The sequence below is a fragment of the Daldinia childiae genome (genome assembly GCF_008694065.1).
Source record: "Daldinia childiae strain JS-1345 chromosome Unknown Scaffold7, whole genome shotgun sequence".
NCBI lineage: Eukaryota > Fungi > Ascomycota > Sordariomycetes > Xylariales > Hypoxylaceae > Daldinia > Daldinia childiae.
This window is the reverse complement of record NW_022984648.1, coordinates 1,648,885-1,666,084: the sequence shown is the minus strand read 5'-3', so window position 1 is coordinate 1,666,084 and position 17,200 is coordinate 1,648,885. Positions and strand designations below refer to the sequence as shown.

At 46.1% G+C, this 17,200-nt stretch overlaps 7 protein-coding genes across 7 annotated transcripts; 5 read left to right on the top strand and 2 right to left on the bottom strand.

Annotated features, from left to right (window-relative positions):
- Positions 1–213: 213 nt before the first annotated feature.
- GL218_06749 (Nuclear protein localization protein 4) lies at positions 214–2,397 on the top strand (the record flags this gene model as incomplete). Its single annotated transcript, XM_033583475.1, has 4 exons — positions 214–297; positions 352–476; positions 529–1,999; positions 2,065–2,397. The coding sequence occupies 4 exons, from the start codon at positions 214–216 to the stop codon at positions 2,395–2,397; spliced, it is 2,013 nt and encodes a 670-aa protein (XP_033433668.1).
- A 1,031-nt stretch (positions 2,398–3,428) lies between these two features.
- On the bottom strand, positions 3,429–7,113 carry GL218_06748 (Carbamoyl-phosphate synthase arginine-specific large chain; the record flags this gene model as incomplete). The annotated part of the gene is made up of 3 exons (XM_033583474.1): positions 3,429–3,536; positions 3,614–6,672; positions 6,774–7,113. 3 exons carry the CDS (start codon positions 7,111–7,113, stop codon positions 3,429–3,431), a joined length of 3,507 nt encoding a protein of 1,168 aa, XP_033433669.1.
- Positions 7,114–7,802: 689 nt separating this feature from the next.
- Positions 7,803–9,486, top strand: GL218_06747 (putative transporter C5D6.04; the record flags this gene model as incomplete). The annotated part of the gene is made up of 5 exons (XM_033583473.1): positions 7,803–8,031; positions 8,080–8,720; positions 8,944–9,119; positions 9,170–9,350; positions 9,409–9,486. The coding sequence occupies 5 exons, from the start codon at positions 7,803–7,805 to the stop codon at positions 9,484–9,486; spliced, it is 1,305 nt and encodes a 434-aa protein (XP_033433666.1).
- A 1,256-nt stretch (positions 9,487–10,742) lies between these two features.
- GL218_06746 (DSC E3 ubiquitin ligase complex subunit 4) lies at positions 10,743–11,848 on the top strand (the record flags this gene model as incomplete). Its single annotated transcript, XM_033583472.1, has 2 exons — positions 10,743–10,999; positions 11,074–11,848. 2 exons carry the CDS (start codon positions 10,743–10,745, stop codon positions 11,846–11,848), a joined length of 1,032 nt encoding a protein of 343 aa, XP_033433667.1.
- A 43-nt stretch (positions 11,849–11,891) lies between these two features.
- GL218_06745 (RNA 3'-terminal phosphate cyclase-like protein) lies at positions 11,892–13,109 on the bottom strand (the record flags this gene model as incomplete). The annotated part of the gene is made up of 1 exon (XM_033583471.1): positions 11,892–13,109. The coding sequence occupies one exon, from the start codon at positions 13,107–13,109 to the stop codon at positions 11,892–11,894; it is 1,218 nt and encodes a 405-aa protein (XP_033433664.1).
- Positions 13,110–13,867: 758 nt separating this feature from the next.
- Positions 13,868–14,669, top strand: GL218_06744 (Translocation protein sec66; the record flags this gene model as incomplete). The annotated part of the gene is made up of 3 exons (XM_033583470.1): positions 13,868–13,973; positions 14,029–14,330; positions 14,388–14,669. The coding sequence occupies 3 exons, from the start codon at positions 13,868–13,870 to the stop codon at positions 14,667–14,669; spliced, it is 690 nt and encodes a 229-aa protein (XP_033433665.1).
- Positions 14,670–15,854: 1,185 nt separating this feature from the next.
- On the top strand, positions 15,855–17,075 carry GL218_06743 (Splicing factor U2AF-associated protein 2; the record flags this gene model as incomplete). The annotated part of the gene is made up of 1 exon (XM_033583469.1): positions 15,855–17,075. One exon carries the CDS (start codon positions 15,855–15,857, stop codon positions 17,073–17,075), a length of 1,221 nt encoding a protein of 406 aa, XP_033433662.1.
- Positions 17,076–17,200: the final 125 nt, after the last annotated feature.

Below are 17,200 nucleotides of genomic sequence, written 5' to 3'. Positions count from 1 at the left end.
ATTCTGCACACTTCTACTCTCCGCCACCTACCTTTTACATTGTCACCACACAGCTCATTTCTTAGAAATATTTCACTCAAACTAGAAATCGAGAATTAACATATAACTTTGGCCATAGGAGAACATATGGGCGAGGTCTCTTTCCCCTCTCATTTCTCATTAGTCGCGAAATACACTACCCCAATATAATCGCACCATTCCGAGAACACCATCATGTTGTTACGATTACGAGGGCCGGATGGCATGATCCGGATTAGTATCGAGAAAACCGATTCTTTCGCAGAGCTTGGTCGTCAGGTATATCCCCTACTTTTATTACATTCGAGCTGCTATGTCTAACTTGAAGCTTAGCTCGTGGCGCAATTGCCCCCAACCGTCGACCCGAATAGCATTAGCATGTCCCCAGATCCGCAGGCCAAAGACTCGAAGAAACTGATAGACATTGCACAATTTAAGCTGGCGCAAATTGGGTTAAGGTGCTGTTACCCCTACCATCTTTTCCGAATTCCAATATTAACATAGGTGCAGCCACGGAGATTTGATATTTATCAACTACCAACATCAGAACGTCGCTAACGGCCACACGAATGGGGCGCCCACGCCCTCCAGCACTTTATCCTCGACCAACAGATTAAATGGGAAACCCATCCTACCTACAGAGGATCTACCGGTCGACCCGCCGCCGCTAACATCACCTACGAAAATCATCAAGAATCCTTGGGAAGTGGTGAGGCAGTCGCCGCTCGATGACCGGTTAGATAGACAGGATGGGAAGATTCCTCGAGGTCGAGACCGGATGTGCAAGCATGGACCCAAAGGCATGTGCGACTACTGCATGCCCCTCGACCCTTTCAACGCACAATACCTCACCGATAAAAAGATCAAGTACCTATCATTCCATTCATATCTCAGGAAGATCAATTCGGCAACGAACAAACCCGAGTTAGGGAGCTCATTCATTCCACCCCTAAAGGAGCCGTATTTCAGAGTTAAGAGGGACTGTCCTTCAGGTCACCCGCAATGGCCCGAAGGCATCTGCACAAAGTGTCAGCCCAGCGCCATTACGCTCCAGCCGCAAACTTTCCGCATGGTCGACCATGTCGAATTTGCTTCGTTTGAGCTTGTCAATTCTTTTATTGACGCGTGGCGGAAAACTGGTGCACAACGGATTGGTTACCTGTATGGCCGCTATGCCGAATACTCGGAAGTGCCCCTCGGCGTTAAGGCGGTTGTCGAAGCTATATACGAGGTACCACAGATAGACGAGGTTGATGGGGTATCGTTAAACGCCTGGGAAAACGAAACCGCTGTGAACGAGGTCGCCAAGTTATGCGGTCTTGAGCAGGTTGGGATTATCTTTACAGACTTACTCGATGCAGGTACAGGTGACGGAAAGGTCATATGCAAGCGGCATGCCGATTCATACTATCTCAGCTCTCTAGAGGTTTGTTTTGCAGGGCGTTTACAGGCTCAACATCCCAAGCCAACCAAATGGAGCGATACAGGGAGATTCGGTTCTAACTTCGTTACATGCATCATCTCGGGCGATGAGACAGGTCAGATCGCTATTTCATCATACCAGGTATCAAATGATGCTGTGGAAATGGTGCGGGCAGATCTCATTGAACCCTCGGCTGACCCCAGTGTCATGCTTGTGCGAGAGGAGGAAGAAGACGACGGCTCGACGAGCCGGACGCGATATATCCCAGAGGTATTCTATCGGAAGATTAACGAGTATGGCGCAAATGTGCAAGAGAATGCCAAGCCGTCATTCCCTGTTGAATATCTCTTTGTAACACTAACACACGGTTTCCCCGCGGAACCCAAGCCTCTATTCAACACTTCCATCTTCCCTATCGAGAATCGTGAGGCTTTGGGAGAAAGCCAGGAAATAACATCAGTTGCTAAGACTCTTCGTACCTCCGATGATAAGAAGCTCGCATCTCTTTCGGATTTCCACCTCCTCAATTTCATACATGGAATAGGCGTGCTGTCGAAGGTAAGTATTGATTAGCTGCGACGCTTTTTTCCCTTTCTGGAACCATCGGGATAACAAGTAAACAGGAAGAGGAAGCGCTCCTTTGTCGCGCGGCTACAACGCACGACCTCGCCGACACGTACCAACTCTTCTCCCAGCCGGGCTGGCAGACTCTGGAAACCATTCTACAAGAGACTGGTGAGAAATCCCCCAAAAGAATAAACAAGCGCCTTCGTCGTTCAAGTGACGAGGGGGGCCAAGCGCATAGCGACGAAGCATCTTCCGCCTCATCATCGTCTTCGTCCCGCCCCAGTAGATCATCCAGTGGACCGCTTGCTAAGCGTTTTGCTGCCGTTAGGCTGAACGAACGAAATTCAAACACCCCCTTTTACGATCGCTCCCGGTTCGAAGATATATAAAAAGCATATGTCGAAAGAGGAGAGATATCTTGCCGGCGCGTATTTCGCATAGGTTCGTGCTCGTTTGGAACGAAGGGAGGGAAAGAAAATAGTCAAAGATCTAACAAGTGGCGAGTTAGGTGGAGGTATTTCTCGTCACCAACAGCCAGGTAGAGACTGAAAAGGGGGCTTCATCTATCTTTAGTCAGCGTGGAAGAGAAGAGCGACTTATTTTGTGCTTAGGGGAGGAAAATTAAGCCCAGCTCTGAGATGGTTGCGGTAGTACCCCCTATTCGTAATACACATCTTCCGTCGCCCATGATTAGGAAGGTGAATTAGAAGCGCATTTTTGGTGCATAAACCATTCTTATCACGTAGTATGTATGTTGCCTCATATCATTTAGCTTAAGTGCCTTAGGTAGCTTAGAGAGCCTGTTCCAGCAGGTAAGACAACTCACATCTATCAGCTTCCCTTCTATACCAAGATAAATACGAAGATGATACTTACCTATCTTGGGTACCTCCTATAGTTAATATCATCAGGAAGCACGAGAATTAGTTAATAGCACTGGATTCACAGGAGATTACATTTTTATATCATCATAATGCATCATAACACTAGGCAAATATTTTATTTTGAACTTTTTATTTCATTCAAGTAGATACTATAGCAGACGTAAATCTACCTTCCTACCTACCTACCTACATAGATACCCACGTACCCGCGCTTCTCCATAGTGCGCGATACGAAAGATGAAAATTCATCCTCTCCTTTTTTTTCATTTACCCTCCTCTTACCAGGAAACTCGAAAAAAAAATTAAGAAACAAAAATAACACGACAGACCACAAAGCCAGTCAGTCCATCACTCATCAGGCCCCCCCCCTTCACTCCGACCCGACCGCCTCCTCGAGCAAGAATCCCAGCTCAACGCCTATGAAAATTTTCGCTTTTAGGAACGGGGGAGAAAAAATATCGCGTTATTATTGCGATGTTAGAATTGTTTTTAGTATAGACGGGAAATTTTGGTGAATCCAGGTATCTGGTAAGCATTTACAAGGGCTTGCCGCCCAAGAATTCGGACCACCGGCGGACCTCGGACGGGATGCCTTCCTTGCGGGGAAGCTTCTCGCTCATGCATTGGGCGAAGAGCACCGCGGTCTAGAATTACATTTAAGTTAGTATATACGTATATAATTATATCAAAAAAGGTACTATGCAAAGGGAGGGAGGCTTACCTGAGGCTCCATGAACAGCGGGACGCCAAAGTCGACAGCATTTCGACGCATTACGTAGTCGACATCCATAGTAGTCTTAGCTCGGGCCAGAGCCAGGTTGAAAACTCCTTGGATGTCATACTTCTGGAAGACTTCGCGAAGGGCTCGTTTGTCCTCCTTGGGGAATTCAATGACCTCCACGGTGACCTTGTCCTTAGTAGTAGACTCGATGAACTGCTTGACATTCTCGTCAGCAGCATAGAACTTGTAGCCGAGGGGAGAAAGGTAGTCGACGACCTGGGTGAGCCAAGTCTTTGAGGTCTCGCCACCAAGGAGGATACCCTCACCAGGCTCAGGTACGCGGAAGTTCATGGCGGACTGGAGAGATGCCCAGTAGGCCTCGACAAGGTCCTTACCGAAGCAGGCCATCTCTCCTGTGCTAGACATTTCGACGCCCAGGAACGGATCAGCACCAGCGAGACGAGTCCACGAGAATTGAGGGACCTTGGTAGCGAGGTAATCCCTCTTGACAGACATGAGATCGGTAGGGTCAGGAACGTTCTTGCCAACGAGAGCCTTGGTTGCAACATCAATGAAGTTGGTACCGAGCACCTTACTGACGAAGGGGAAAGATCTAGAAGCTCGAAGGTTACACTCGATAACCTTCAGTGCTGGCTCTCCGCCTTCAGGGTTATCAGCCTTGATTATTTGCATGTTGAACGGACCAGTGATGCTCCACGCCTTCGCAACCTTCTGGACGATCTCCTTAAGGCGTTCCATAGTCCTGTCGTCTAAGTTTACAGGAGGGAGGACCAATGTAGCGTCACCAGAGTGAACACCTGCATGTTCGACGTGCTCGCTAATGGCGTGAATGAGCAGGCTACCTTGGTGGGCAACACCGTCGACGTCAATCTCTTCCGCACCCTCAATGAACTTAGTGATAACCACAGGGTGGTCTGGAGAAACATTGCTGGCAGCCTCTAACTTGTCCTTCAGATCTTCGTGGCTTCGAATAACAGTCATAGCAGCACCTGAGAGAACGTAGCTAGGACGGACCAAGACAGGGTAGCCAACCTGGTCAGCAAACTTCTCAGCTTCAGCCACGGAAGTCAATTCCTTCCAAGCAGGCTGGTCAACTCCGATGCTATCCAGAATCTCAGAGAACTTTTGTCGATCCTCGGCCTTGTCGATATCCTTAGGGTCAGTTCCAAGAACATTCGCCTTGCCGGTCTCCTGGAGACGCAGAGCAATGTTCTGCGGAAGCTGGCCACCGACAGAAACAACAACGCCAGAGGCATTTTCAAGTTCGTAGATATCCATAACCCTCTCGTAGCTGAGTTCTTCGAAATACAATTTGTCAGCCGTATCAAAGTCAGTCGAATAAGTTTCGGGGTTGTAGTTGATCATGACAGTCTTCTCGCCCATGTTCCTCAAAGCAAGGGTAGCACTGACGGCACACCAGTCGAATTCAACTGAGCTACCGATTCTGTACACACCACTACCAAGGATTACAGTACCCTTATCCTCGAACGTTACGTCGTGGGAGCTGGCGTTGTAAGTGGTATACAGGTAGTTGGTGTCAGCTGGGAATTCGGCGGCTAAGGTATCGATCTTCTTAACCCAAGGTCGAATACCCATACTTAATCGAAGAGCGCGGACTGAATCTTCATTGCTCTTAACGGCGTTCGCAATCTGCTTATCAGAGAAACCCATCTTTTTAGCCTTAAGAATAAGGTCTCGTTTCAGACCCTCTAAGCTACCAACAGCTTCCATTTCCTTAGTGCAGTCAACGAGGTTTTGAAGCTTGTACAAAAACCACTTATCAATTTTGCTGAGTTCGTGGATCTTTTCAGCCGAGTAACCCTCATGGAGCATTGCCTGGCCAACAGCCAACCATCGACGGTCTGTCGGGTGCGAGAGTTCATAGTCGAGGTCGTCAAATTTGTCACCTTGAAAGCCGAGGAACTTAGGATCGACTTGACGAATAGCTTTTTGGAATGACTCTTCAAAAGTGCGGCCAATAGCCATCACCTCACCAACAGACTTCATGGCACTGCCGATATCACGCTTGACGTGCTGGAACTTTGCCAAGTCCCAACGAGGGATCTTTGTTACGATATAGTCGAGGGAAGGCTCAAAGTTGGCAGTGGTAGTTTTGGTAACAGCATTTGGTAGCTCAGGCAAACTGTGTCCCAGACCAATCTTCGCTGCAGTATACGCCAGAGGGTAACCTGTAGCCTTCGAGGCAAGGGCAGATGAACGGGAAAGACGGGCATTGACCTCAATCACCCTGTAATCGAGGCCATCCGGCTGAAGGGCATATTGGACATTACATTCGCCAACAACACCAAGGTGGCGGACGATTTTGATAGCGGCGGATCGAAGCATGTGGTATTCCTCGTCGCTGAGTGTTTGACTAGGCGCAACGACAATTGAGTCACCCGTATGAGTTCCTAAGGGGTCGAAATTTTCCATGTTGCAGACAGTAATACAGTTGTTGTTTGCATCACGGACGACTTCATATTCAACTTCTTTCCAACCTTTCAACGACTTTTCGACGAGGATCTGCGGCGAGAGGGTCAAAGAGCGGGCTGCCATATTGCGAAGTTCTTCCTCGTTATTGGCAAAGCCGGAGCCTAAACCTCCTAGCGCATAGGCAGCGCGAACGATGATGGGGTATCCGACCTTAGAAGCAGCATCTATAGCATCGTCGACGGTGCCAACGGCAATTGACTTGGCAATTGGAATGTCAATCTCGTTAAGGGCCTTGGCGAATAAATCTCTGTCCTCACTCAACTCCAAGGTATGAACGCTGGTGCCAAGAACCTTGACGCCATATCGCTCTAATATACCCATACGCTGCATTTGCACACCCAAGTTCAGCGCAGTCTGTCCACCAAATGACAGGAAGATACCATCAGGCCGTTCCCTTTCAATAACGTAAGATACATACTCGGGAGTGACAGGGAGGTAGTATACTTCGTCAGCGAGGACGTGGTTGGTCTGGATAGTAGCAATATTAGGGTTTATAAGAACAGATGCTACACCGGCCTCCTTAAGAGCCTTGAGCGCTTGAGATCCTATACAAGTTCTGGTGTTAGCATCAATATACTTAGTTGTAGTATGAGTCACCCTTAATAGCCAAGATCGTGAGATTGAAGGGCGGTTTTGCAGCACCAACCTGAGTAGTCGAACTCTCCAGCCTGTCCAATGGCTAAACCACCACTACCAATGACCAACACCTTCTTGACATCCACGACGTCTCTCGGTTTTATGACGCCGCTCTCCAAGTAGGCTTTCGGATTTGGCGCCTCTTGAGAAGTAGCTACACTTCCCGTAGAGCAGAGGGCGGTGACAGAGAAATTCCTCTGTTGAGAGAAACCAGCTTTTCGAGTAGAGGCGAGAAGCTGTGAGGGAGCCCGGAGACTCGCTGTGGTGAGTGGCCTCCGGGCAATGGGCAGTCGTCGGCCATGTCGCAATAGGACAGGTGCTCGACCTGCAAGCTTGGTAGAGAGGGCCATGACAAGCTGGGAGCTAGAATGTTGAGAGAGTTGGGAGGTTTAGAAGGGACGAGGTCTTGTAAGACCAAATTTTGGAGCTCCCTACTCCCAATTGAAGTCAATTGAGCTTCTAGGGAAAATATCCTTTTCGCCCTTATGACTCAAATTATATCTAGACTAAACAATTAACAAGTCTTAAAAGATCCGATTCCGTGTTTAAGTTGATAAATTTCAGGGCATGCGCCTATCAATGTATAGATAAGCCCGATAAGGATAGAAAAAAAGAGGCACTAAGGGCTCCGCTAAAAAATTGAGCAGCGATTAACGGAGACAGGGTAAGATGGCTTGGAGGGGCCGGAGGGGGGGAGCTACCTGGTAGGTATCTCTTGGCAGACCCGATCTAGTGGGATACAGTACATTAGAAACCTTATCTCATTTCCCCAAGCTACGAGGTCCCTCAATTACTATGTACGTATTCGAGCTACTTACCTAAAAGCTGTGTGCTCTACTTCCTCTTTTAGTCAAGCACCAGGTACCAAGTCTGCCATTAGATCTATGCCTAGAGGTGGTAATGACGTCGTCCGCAAAATTACCTGTATACCTAGCCTGTATTTACTTTAATATATAAGGTAGTTTGTATACTGAATTGAGATATGTCGTGATTTTTTCATATTCTAATAAAAATTCCAAATCGATTGAGTCTTTGTAAAATGGTCTCGCCATTACTTATTTCCTTCCTTGGTGCTATACAGGCCTCATTGTCGGTATTATTGACAATTGGTTATGGTGTTATTGCTGCTCAGTTTGGTCTGGTCACAACGGAGGCTGCTGAAGAAGTATCACACCTCTGTGTTAATGTGCTGCTACCTTGCTTGTTGATCACGAAACTAGGATCCGAGTTACATCTCGACACGGTAGTGAACTATGTACCTATTATTAGTATGTCCCTTAATTGACTCCCCAGAAAATTCTCTGACAATTCATCAGTCTGGGCTTTTATTTTTACTCTCTCATCTATTGCTATTGGAAAAGCAACCGTAGCCTTTTTTCGCCTACCAAAATGGGCATTACCTGCTATTGCCTTTAATAATACCGAATCTCTCCCTCTACTGTTACTTCAGTCGCTTGAAACCACTGGAGTATTGGCATCTTTGGTTGGTGCGGGTCAAACATCTGACGGAATTGAGCGAGCACGCACGTACTTCCTCGCCTGTTCGGTTGTCAATAATACTATCACATTTAGCCAAGGTGCAAAATGGATAACTGGCGAGCAAGATGAGCAGGATGATTCAACAGACTCTGAAAGTCAACAATTTCAGGAAAACGGGCAGGGTTGTCATTCACCCGTCGATGAGAACGGTGATGATTCAGATGACCCTAATGAACGCACATCCCTTCTCCCTAGGAAAGTCGTGTCCTGGAAGCGTAGGATAAAAAACAAGCTTATCTCGCAATTTCAAAGTTATTTTCAAGCCAGCCCGAAACCCGTTCAGACGATACTCACGGCTATTGGGACGTTTGCTAGCCCACCGTTCATCGGCGCAACCATCGGTATAATAATAGGGCTCACGCCGCCTTTGCACCGACTTTTCTTCAACGACATGGATGAAGGCGGATATTTCAATGCGGTGCGTATGAGAAGTAACCCGCACCAAGGCTGGCTGTTTTCTTCATCTAAACTCCCTGTTTTATGCAACCTTCCCCCCCCTATAGAGATCTTCCAACAGGAAGTTGACCAAAGTACACTTTCATTTTATGTTCCCTCTCTTGCTAAACTGCTCTTCTGAAGCATATCCGACCTTAGTGGTAGGATTGGAATTCTCTGAATGTGATATTAACATACATACTTAGTGGCTCACTTCCAGTCTGAAGAACATTGGAGAACTATTCGTGTCTCTCCAAGTTATTGTCGTCGGCGTCAAATTAAGCTTAAGCTTGCGCCGAATGAAAGAAGGCGAAGAAGCAGGTACACTGTCTCTAAGTACCGTCCTTTCCGTGACCTTCGTCAGATTCATACTCTGGCCAGCGTAAGTTAGGCCTGGTCTTTAATACGTAATCATGCTCACCTCTGCTATAGCATCAGCATTCCCCTCATCTGGGCTTTAGTAGCTTACACTGATATACTTCCTAATGATCCCATGTTATGGTGGGCTTTAATGATGATGCCTATTGGTCCTACTGCGATGAAAGTTCTCGCGTTAGCTGATATCAGTGGAGCGGACCAGAAAATACGAATGTCGATAGCTAAGTTCCTTACGGTAAGTGTTACATATCCCAGAGCTATTGTGAAGTTATGACCTAGGCTTACCGTTATAGGTTTCCTATATCATTACTCCTATAGTATCGTTTGCAGTTGTGGGAGCTTTAGAAGCCGCGAAAGCTGCAAAGGAATAATATTTGCCTATAGATAGGACAAGCAAATTACTAGAATAGAATATAATTTATCCAATTGTATAGTTATATAATAAAATCTAGTTAGAAAAAGAATATTGTCCAAAGTTTTTATAAAGTTACTTGATCGATTCTTACAATTTGTAGACAAAAAAACCGAACACTTTAAATCTTAATATATTAAACTTCATTTAAATTTACAACGCTTAATAATATTATATTAAAAAAATCATATATGTAAACTAATGTTTATTTTATTTTTTATATTTAATTTTGATTTTAGATTTTTAAAAAAGTAATATTTAAAAATGTAAAAAATATATATTTATATAATTATTTATTAAATATTTTAAACCTACGTTTTAATCTAAATTATTTGATTTTTAATTTCTTTTATTTTTCATTACAAATAGCTTTTATTTAACTATATAACAATATTATCTTTATATTTATACAATTAATATTGGTAAAGTTATGGTATTTTAAAAGTAATGAGTTTAATGAAAAAACGGTATTTTATACCAAAACTTTATAAAACATACATATTTTAAAAATTCGTAACTTTACCAAATTACGAGATATAAAGAAATAATAAATATTAATAAACTTATAAATAGCTGCTATATTTATATAAAATGATAAATATTAAATAATACAATTATTGAAATAATTATAAATTAATTATTTTATATATAATTATAATACTTTTATTTAATAAATTTTAATAGCTATTTATAACATATAATGAAAATAAAAATTATAATTATTAAATATATATTTCAAATAATATTAAATTAAAGACTGTATATTTTTAACTAATTTATTTGTAAAGTTATTGATTTTTAAAATATGTAAGTGTTGGAATAAAATGTGCGGTATTTTTGTCCACTTATTGTAACACTTTAATATTAAGAACTTCTAATTAATGTTGAAGGAGGGGTTATGCATTTAAATAAGCAATTTAGTCAGCAAACTGAAATACTGTTCAGCAGCCACAGGTACTTCCTTGTGGCACTCATAGTACAACCTGTGCATGCGGCGTTCTCAGCTGCTCTAACATCATCCTCAGCTTCCAAGAGTTCCATACTTGTGGCTTTGCAGTCCTTTGAAAACCAACACCACGCGCTCCCCGAATTTGTTGCCTTAATTCCAACCCGAGCGCCTGCGCAATAAGGCAACTGATCTATATCTTTATGACGGCTTCGCAGCATGTAAAGACATATCACCCGGTGGCTTCTCACGTCGATTGAGGTGGAGCTATGAACAATGCTTCCACCCCGACCACGCCGGCGGACCCTCATCGTACGTCCCACTATCATCAAGAGGACAATGCCGACGACTTACCACAGTCCGCAGCCTCCGAGCAGAATCGCGATGGCGGTACCACTACGCAGAATCCGTCACTCTCCCAGGCAGCAAAGGATGGCCTCACAAAGAAGCTGCAATTCATGATGCATTTAAGTGTCAGCTTAGATACTGTCGTCTATGCCGAATTGTGTGCGCTATACTATATGGAGTATGACGAGACCTTCCTGTTCTATACTGTTATAAGTGGTGCATCGTACGAAGGCGCTGACATATCATTTCTAGTTGTTCGTTCTTCCGACTGATGATACGATGGGTTTCTCAAGCCCTATTCATAAGCCCCAAGGCTGAAGATTCCATTCTAATTATACCCAACTATCACGTCTCTGCTATTATCGGCCCCAACTTTTTATGTATATTACTGCATATGCTCACGTCATTACCCCAAGCCGGCGAAGCATCCCGAGGCTACCTCCACGGTGGCATACTCTTCGATTTTGTCGGACAAAAAGCGCCCTCTTCCAAATTCTCTCTCCTCTTGTTGGACCTCCTAATATTGGGGCTACAATGCTTCATGTTGACTGTGAACATTGAGAAAGAAAGAGTGCGTAAAGTAGTGAAGCCGAGGAGGCAAATAGACCGCCCCGAAACCGCCACAGAGGAGACTACTACTGGGCAAGATCACGACGCAGAGGAACGGGGAATTTTACGAGATGCGCCTATGGTAGATGAAACAGACGATATCGAAATGCAATCTCTAGGAGGTAGGAATGCTAATGGCAATGAGCGCAATGCGGATGAGAGGGTCGGCCTATTGAGACAAGCCACCATTCCTGTAGGCGACCTTGAAGGTTTAGCCGACACATTGAGATCTGGTAATGCTGTCCTGGCCAATTTCAATATTCGACGGTCACTTTGGACGGCCTGGCATACACGCGCAAACTCTCCTGAAAGCGCAGCTGCTTATGCTATACAAAATGTTGGATATAATGCGACGCTCGCGGCCTTGGCAGCACAGAGAAGAGCGAGGCAAGCCGCGGCTCAGCCAAGGCAGCCATAAATAGTTATTAAATGACATTGTACAAATTTCAAGGATATCATTACTACGCAATCTTTCTACCCACGTTACCGACCCCAGTCCCTTTTACCGAGACTATTATGTCGCCTGAGTCGTCGTCTTCGGCGTCCCGAAGCCCCCAACTACTGGCCCCAAATTTTCTAAGATCTCGTGCGAGTCCTATAATCTGTTCCGTCCCCACAACGTCTCTCCCAAGACGTAAACGTCCAACATCTTCGGATCCCATAGCCATCAGCGTCAAGACTGTCCCTGCGGCCGCCCCGGTAACACAACCTCCAAGATTTATAGTTTCTAGGAGTTGATATGCGCACCTCTTTCCAATATCTTCAGGAACTATTCCTCCCTTAGGTGGTACCACAACATCTGCTGAGTACAGTACACCCACGGCGCTAGACTCCGCAACTAAACTGAGACCAAAACCAATACCCATTCTTTTCTTACTTCCGGCTTTTTCTGCCGCATCTGGGACTAACGGCGCCTGGTCGTATTGCGCCGCGATATGTATATCTGATACGAGAGGGTTAAGTATTTCACGCGCAGAGTGTATCATACGGGCATTATTTGACGCTGATACACCTGTCGCATATGCGACTCCTCGTATTCTTTTTATCCTGCCGGGGCTTCTGTTTAGATGTAATGTCTTCGGTAACCGAACCTGGCTTGCAAATCTGAGTTCGACGATACCCGCGCCACCGGTGCCGTGAGGCCCGGCGCATGATCTCTGAAGAACTCGCAGTTCTATCCGCGCTGCAGGAATGCCAAAGAGGTTGTATAAGGGTAAGATGGCTGTACGGAAGGAGTCGACCGACAAGTCGCCCGTCTCGGTAGCTGATGTGATGACGCCCGGCCCTGAGAAGCGGACATTCATATGTGACTTAGAGAAGGGTGCGAGAAGGCATAGTGGTAGGAGGAAGTATGTGACGCCTCGTGAGCAATTCGCGGGTAGCTGATGTTCGAGGACGTCGTCTGTGGCGCCGAAGCCCGGTATGGCACCCGTGATTAAACCAGGCTGATACGTTATCGTCGTACCGGTGTAGGAAATCTGCATAGAGCTTCCATTGGTGACAGCTTCGAGCAGACGAAGGAACGAGATCTCATGCGGGGCGAGACCAGGATTGGTGGGGGAATTCGAACGGATCTTCGATATATGTAAGGGTCGGCCTGTTAATGTCGCAAGCACTAAGCGCTGAGTAAATGATTTATGGCCTGTGCATTTGATAAACTCTGGTCTTGGAGCCGACATGGTTCGTATAAGTTAGATTGATCGAGGCTGCGCAAGTGTTTGTCGAACGCGCGCCTGTCGTGATAAGTTTAAAGATGGAAGAAATTCTGCCGTATCAGCTCCAGAAGAAAAATTGATAGCTAGTCCATAAAGATAAGCTAAAAATTTAACTAGGCAAGGCGGTCAATATGTTCGCGCCAAATTTAGTACATAACTGTGGCTTGTGTCTTTCAAAAGTTCTGTCCATATGTACCTTACCTAACAGCGCCCCTGTCAGGCCTGTTATGCACAGACCATTTTTGGTGACAGTTGCTCACCCATTTGAAGCATATATCATATTTTACCCTATCCTTTTAAACCAAGATGTCTCCTTTACAAAAAAACTATATAATTATTAAAAATCATTCTTCTATAAATCATAGATTAAAATAGTGTGTCATATTTTTTTTTTCTTTATTTTAGTTATAAGTTATAGTTAGGATATAGCTTTAAGTATAAAAGCATTGTTTTATGTCTACATCTACCTTTAAGCCGCCAGGTGTCAGCCAATACTGGTCAGTGGATTGATTAATGGATTGATTAGCGCAGATACAAAGGTACATGCAGGTATCAGATGTGGTACGGACTCGAGCTACGTGAAAAGTGTCAAGATCCCGACTACCCAAAAGGGCACATACCTAATTGCCTACTTTGGCTACATTTCGATATTTTGTCAACGGTGTCTTTCACTTCTCTTTTCCACATCTCCAGTCTACACAACACGACTGAATACACACAATATGTTCGATATAGATTGGATGAGCCTTGCGCTCCCGTTCGCATATATTAGTGTTCTAGGAGGTTCTTTGTATACATTCTCAACGGTTTATCGAAAACGAAAGGCTTGTATGATTCCCTGCATCAACCTCAAGACACCGCACCGAAACTAACAAGTTCATAGTTGAAAATGCCAACCTCGAGCCATGGTTCCCGCCGCACTTACAACGAAACATTTACCTAACTCTGCTTCACATGGAGCCCGAACCCGGCCAAGAGAAGGCGCCAAAGGTACCCGATAGTGTTATCCGGGCCGCGCTATTACGAAGAGCTGTCGAGGATATCCGTCGCATTATTCAGGTGCGAACGTCTAAGCAGGCCCTTAACAGCTTGCTGCAGAGGGGTAGCGTCGGCGAGGATCTGAATCAAAGATTCTTAAGAGCTGAGAAGGAAATCGAAGAGGAACTCCGCGACGTAGTAACAGAGGTAAGGACAGATCGTCGCATCTACCCTCCCAAGGCGCACTTATACTAACTCGACCAGGCGAATGCTCTCTCTCCCGGCTGGGGCCAGACCATCTTCCAATCCGCAAACGAGATTGCCGCAAATACCATGCTCCGCAAGCGACTCGAGGAGATCGATAGCCGCGCGGAGACCGACAAGAAGTGGTGGGAGAAGCGCCGCGAGGCCATCCAGAAGGACTTCATGAAGGAGCTGGACGAGGAGTCGTCGACCAAAGGTTCTGTCAAAGGTAGTGACGATGACGCAGTGCTGGTCGACTCGGGTTCCCCCGGTGCAAGCAAGAAGAAGAAGGGCAAGAAATAAACGCTTGCCTAGTATCTCGAGGTTTTAGGAGGAGTGGAGCAGAGCAGAGAATCTCTTGTTAGACCGTCTTGCACCGTAGCTATTAGTCGGTGGCATATTTGCATTGCATCCGGCGTTCAGGTGTAGGGGTACAAGGGCTAATGTGCGACAGCACGCTGTATTTACATAGGTAGACTACGCGGGTTGCGTGGTGTGTAAGTTGGTACGAAAAAGAATTGCAACGTGATTTTGAGGACTAGAATGTGATGTTGATTTCTTGACGGCCTGTATCTGTTGCTATACAGTGTTTAAGTGATATGTCATGGCACTTCACTGACAGCTTCCTTAGATCTAGGACTTACAAATCATCATATTATTATGCGAATGGTAGTTATAGATATTGCATCACGGGCTAGTTAGGTAAATCAAGTAGTGTTGTATTTTAGTACTTTCGGAGACAGCTCAGCAACATACATACTTGGTAAGAGATAAACCATGCTCGTGAATATGTTTTATCTTCAGGTGATATGTGATGAACATAACCAGCTGTATCGTACATGCTGTGCAATATAGAGGTGTATTATGGCCATCGGTGAATCATGCTATATTATACCCCCAAAATCACGCTCTACGTAGGTACCCAGTGCCATTGTGATTTATCATCTCGTCTTACCTATGCTACTCAGACACTTATACTCTCAAGCTCGGACTGGAGGCTGATTTATATTAAGAATCGTCTTCGAGGAAATCGAAGCCAAACTAATGAGTTCGTGAAATAAACATAGCTATAACTAGTAGATTTTAAAAAAGCGATATTTTTTAGATATCTATTTAATAATATTTAGGTACTTATGAATAAAGTATAGTGAATGACTGACAACCTTATTCTCACATCGTTTCAATCTTGAGGTTCTAATTCAATTCTGGTACGATTAGTCTAAACTTGATGAGGTAATGCAGGGGCTGTCTCAAGCATAGAAGGTGCACATCATTTAATTTAGTAGGTACTGTGTTCCACTGACGTACAGGTACCTTGTAGTAGTGTACCAGTAGCGTAGCGCATAAAGCTTGCGAATTGAAAGCTTAAGTCCATTCAAACACTTACTCAACTACGATCAACATTATCTAAACAAATTACACGATTTGCCTCGCCTGCCTATCCAACTAATGCTACTTTCTATAATTATTTCATAAACCCACGAGACGATGGCAGACCCGCAGCCTGGCCCGGGTCTCTCCTTCCCGACAGACCCCCAGGAGTTCGAACAGGACGACCGAATCTCCTTCTCCAAGCTTGACAATAAGTACATCGCGGTGCAGGAAGACGGGAGCGAGTTTGAGTGGGATTCCCAGTTAAAGCGGTGGATACCCGTAGTCGATGAGGATTTGCTCGCCCAGCAGCAGTTAGCTTACGGCGGAAGCGCGAGCCCCGACAATGGACCGGACAACGGTAGTAATAGCTCTGGTATCCCCAACAAAAAGCGTAAGACAGACCAGCCGAATGGTCGTGGAGATGCGCCTCGGGGTCAGCAGCAACGTCCCAAGAAGAGGCAAAAGCAGCCGCCGCAGCCGCGCCAGAACACGGCTATCTACGTTACTGGCCTGCCCCTCGATGTGACAGTAGACGAGGTGCACGACGTGTTCTCGCGCAAATGCGGTGTCATCGCCGAGGAGATTGACAGTGGTCGCCCGCGAATTAAGTTATATACAGACGAGAAGGGAAACTTCAAGGGCGATGCTCTAATTGTCTTCTTCAAGCCCCAGAGCGTTGACATGGCCATTATGCTACTCGACGACACCGATTTCCGGTTTACCTCGTCCGGGCTTGCGAGCGGGCGCATGCGCGTCCAAGCCGCCGATTCGAGCTACAAGAAGATGAACTACGAAGGCACCAAGGAAGAGGGCAACGCGAACGGCGCGGATGAAGGTACCAGCGAGCGCAGCAAGCTCATCCTAGGCGCGGGCAAGGCGCCCGACCGTACGCGCGAGCAGGACAAGCAGAAGATCATCAGGCGGACGCAGAAACTCGATGCGAAGCTCGCCGACTGGGACGACGACGACCCGTACGGGGGCCAGCTAGAGACAGGCACGCGGCGCGACCGCGTGGTGATCCTACGACACATGTTCACGTTGCGCGAGCTAGAAGAAGACCCAGCGGCCATGTTAGAAATCAAAGAGGATATCCGCGAGGAGTGCTCGAAGCTCGGGCCCGTGACCAACGTAGTACTATACGATCTCGAGGAGGAAGGCATCGCAAGCGTGAAATTCACGACGCCGGAAGCCGCCGAGGCCTGCATCAACCTCATGGACGGGCGAGCCTTCGACGGTCGCACGGTCCGTGCTACGATTGCCACGGGGCGCGAGCGTTATCGCAAGTCAGGCAAGAAGCAAGGCGATGACGCGGATGCTGATGATAGCGATGATTGATGTGTGGGTGGGCGAGTTTACTGTTATTGCTACTTACTTAATATTATGAGACCGCACTCACTTATTATGTACTATACGCCGAGGAGTGCTGCACCCCGCGGGAAGAGTTACGATGTACGATTATT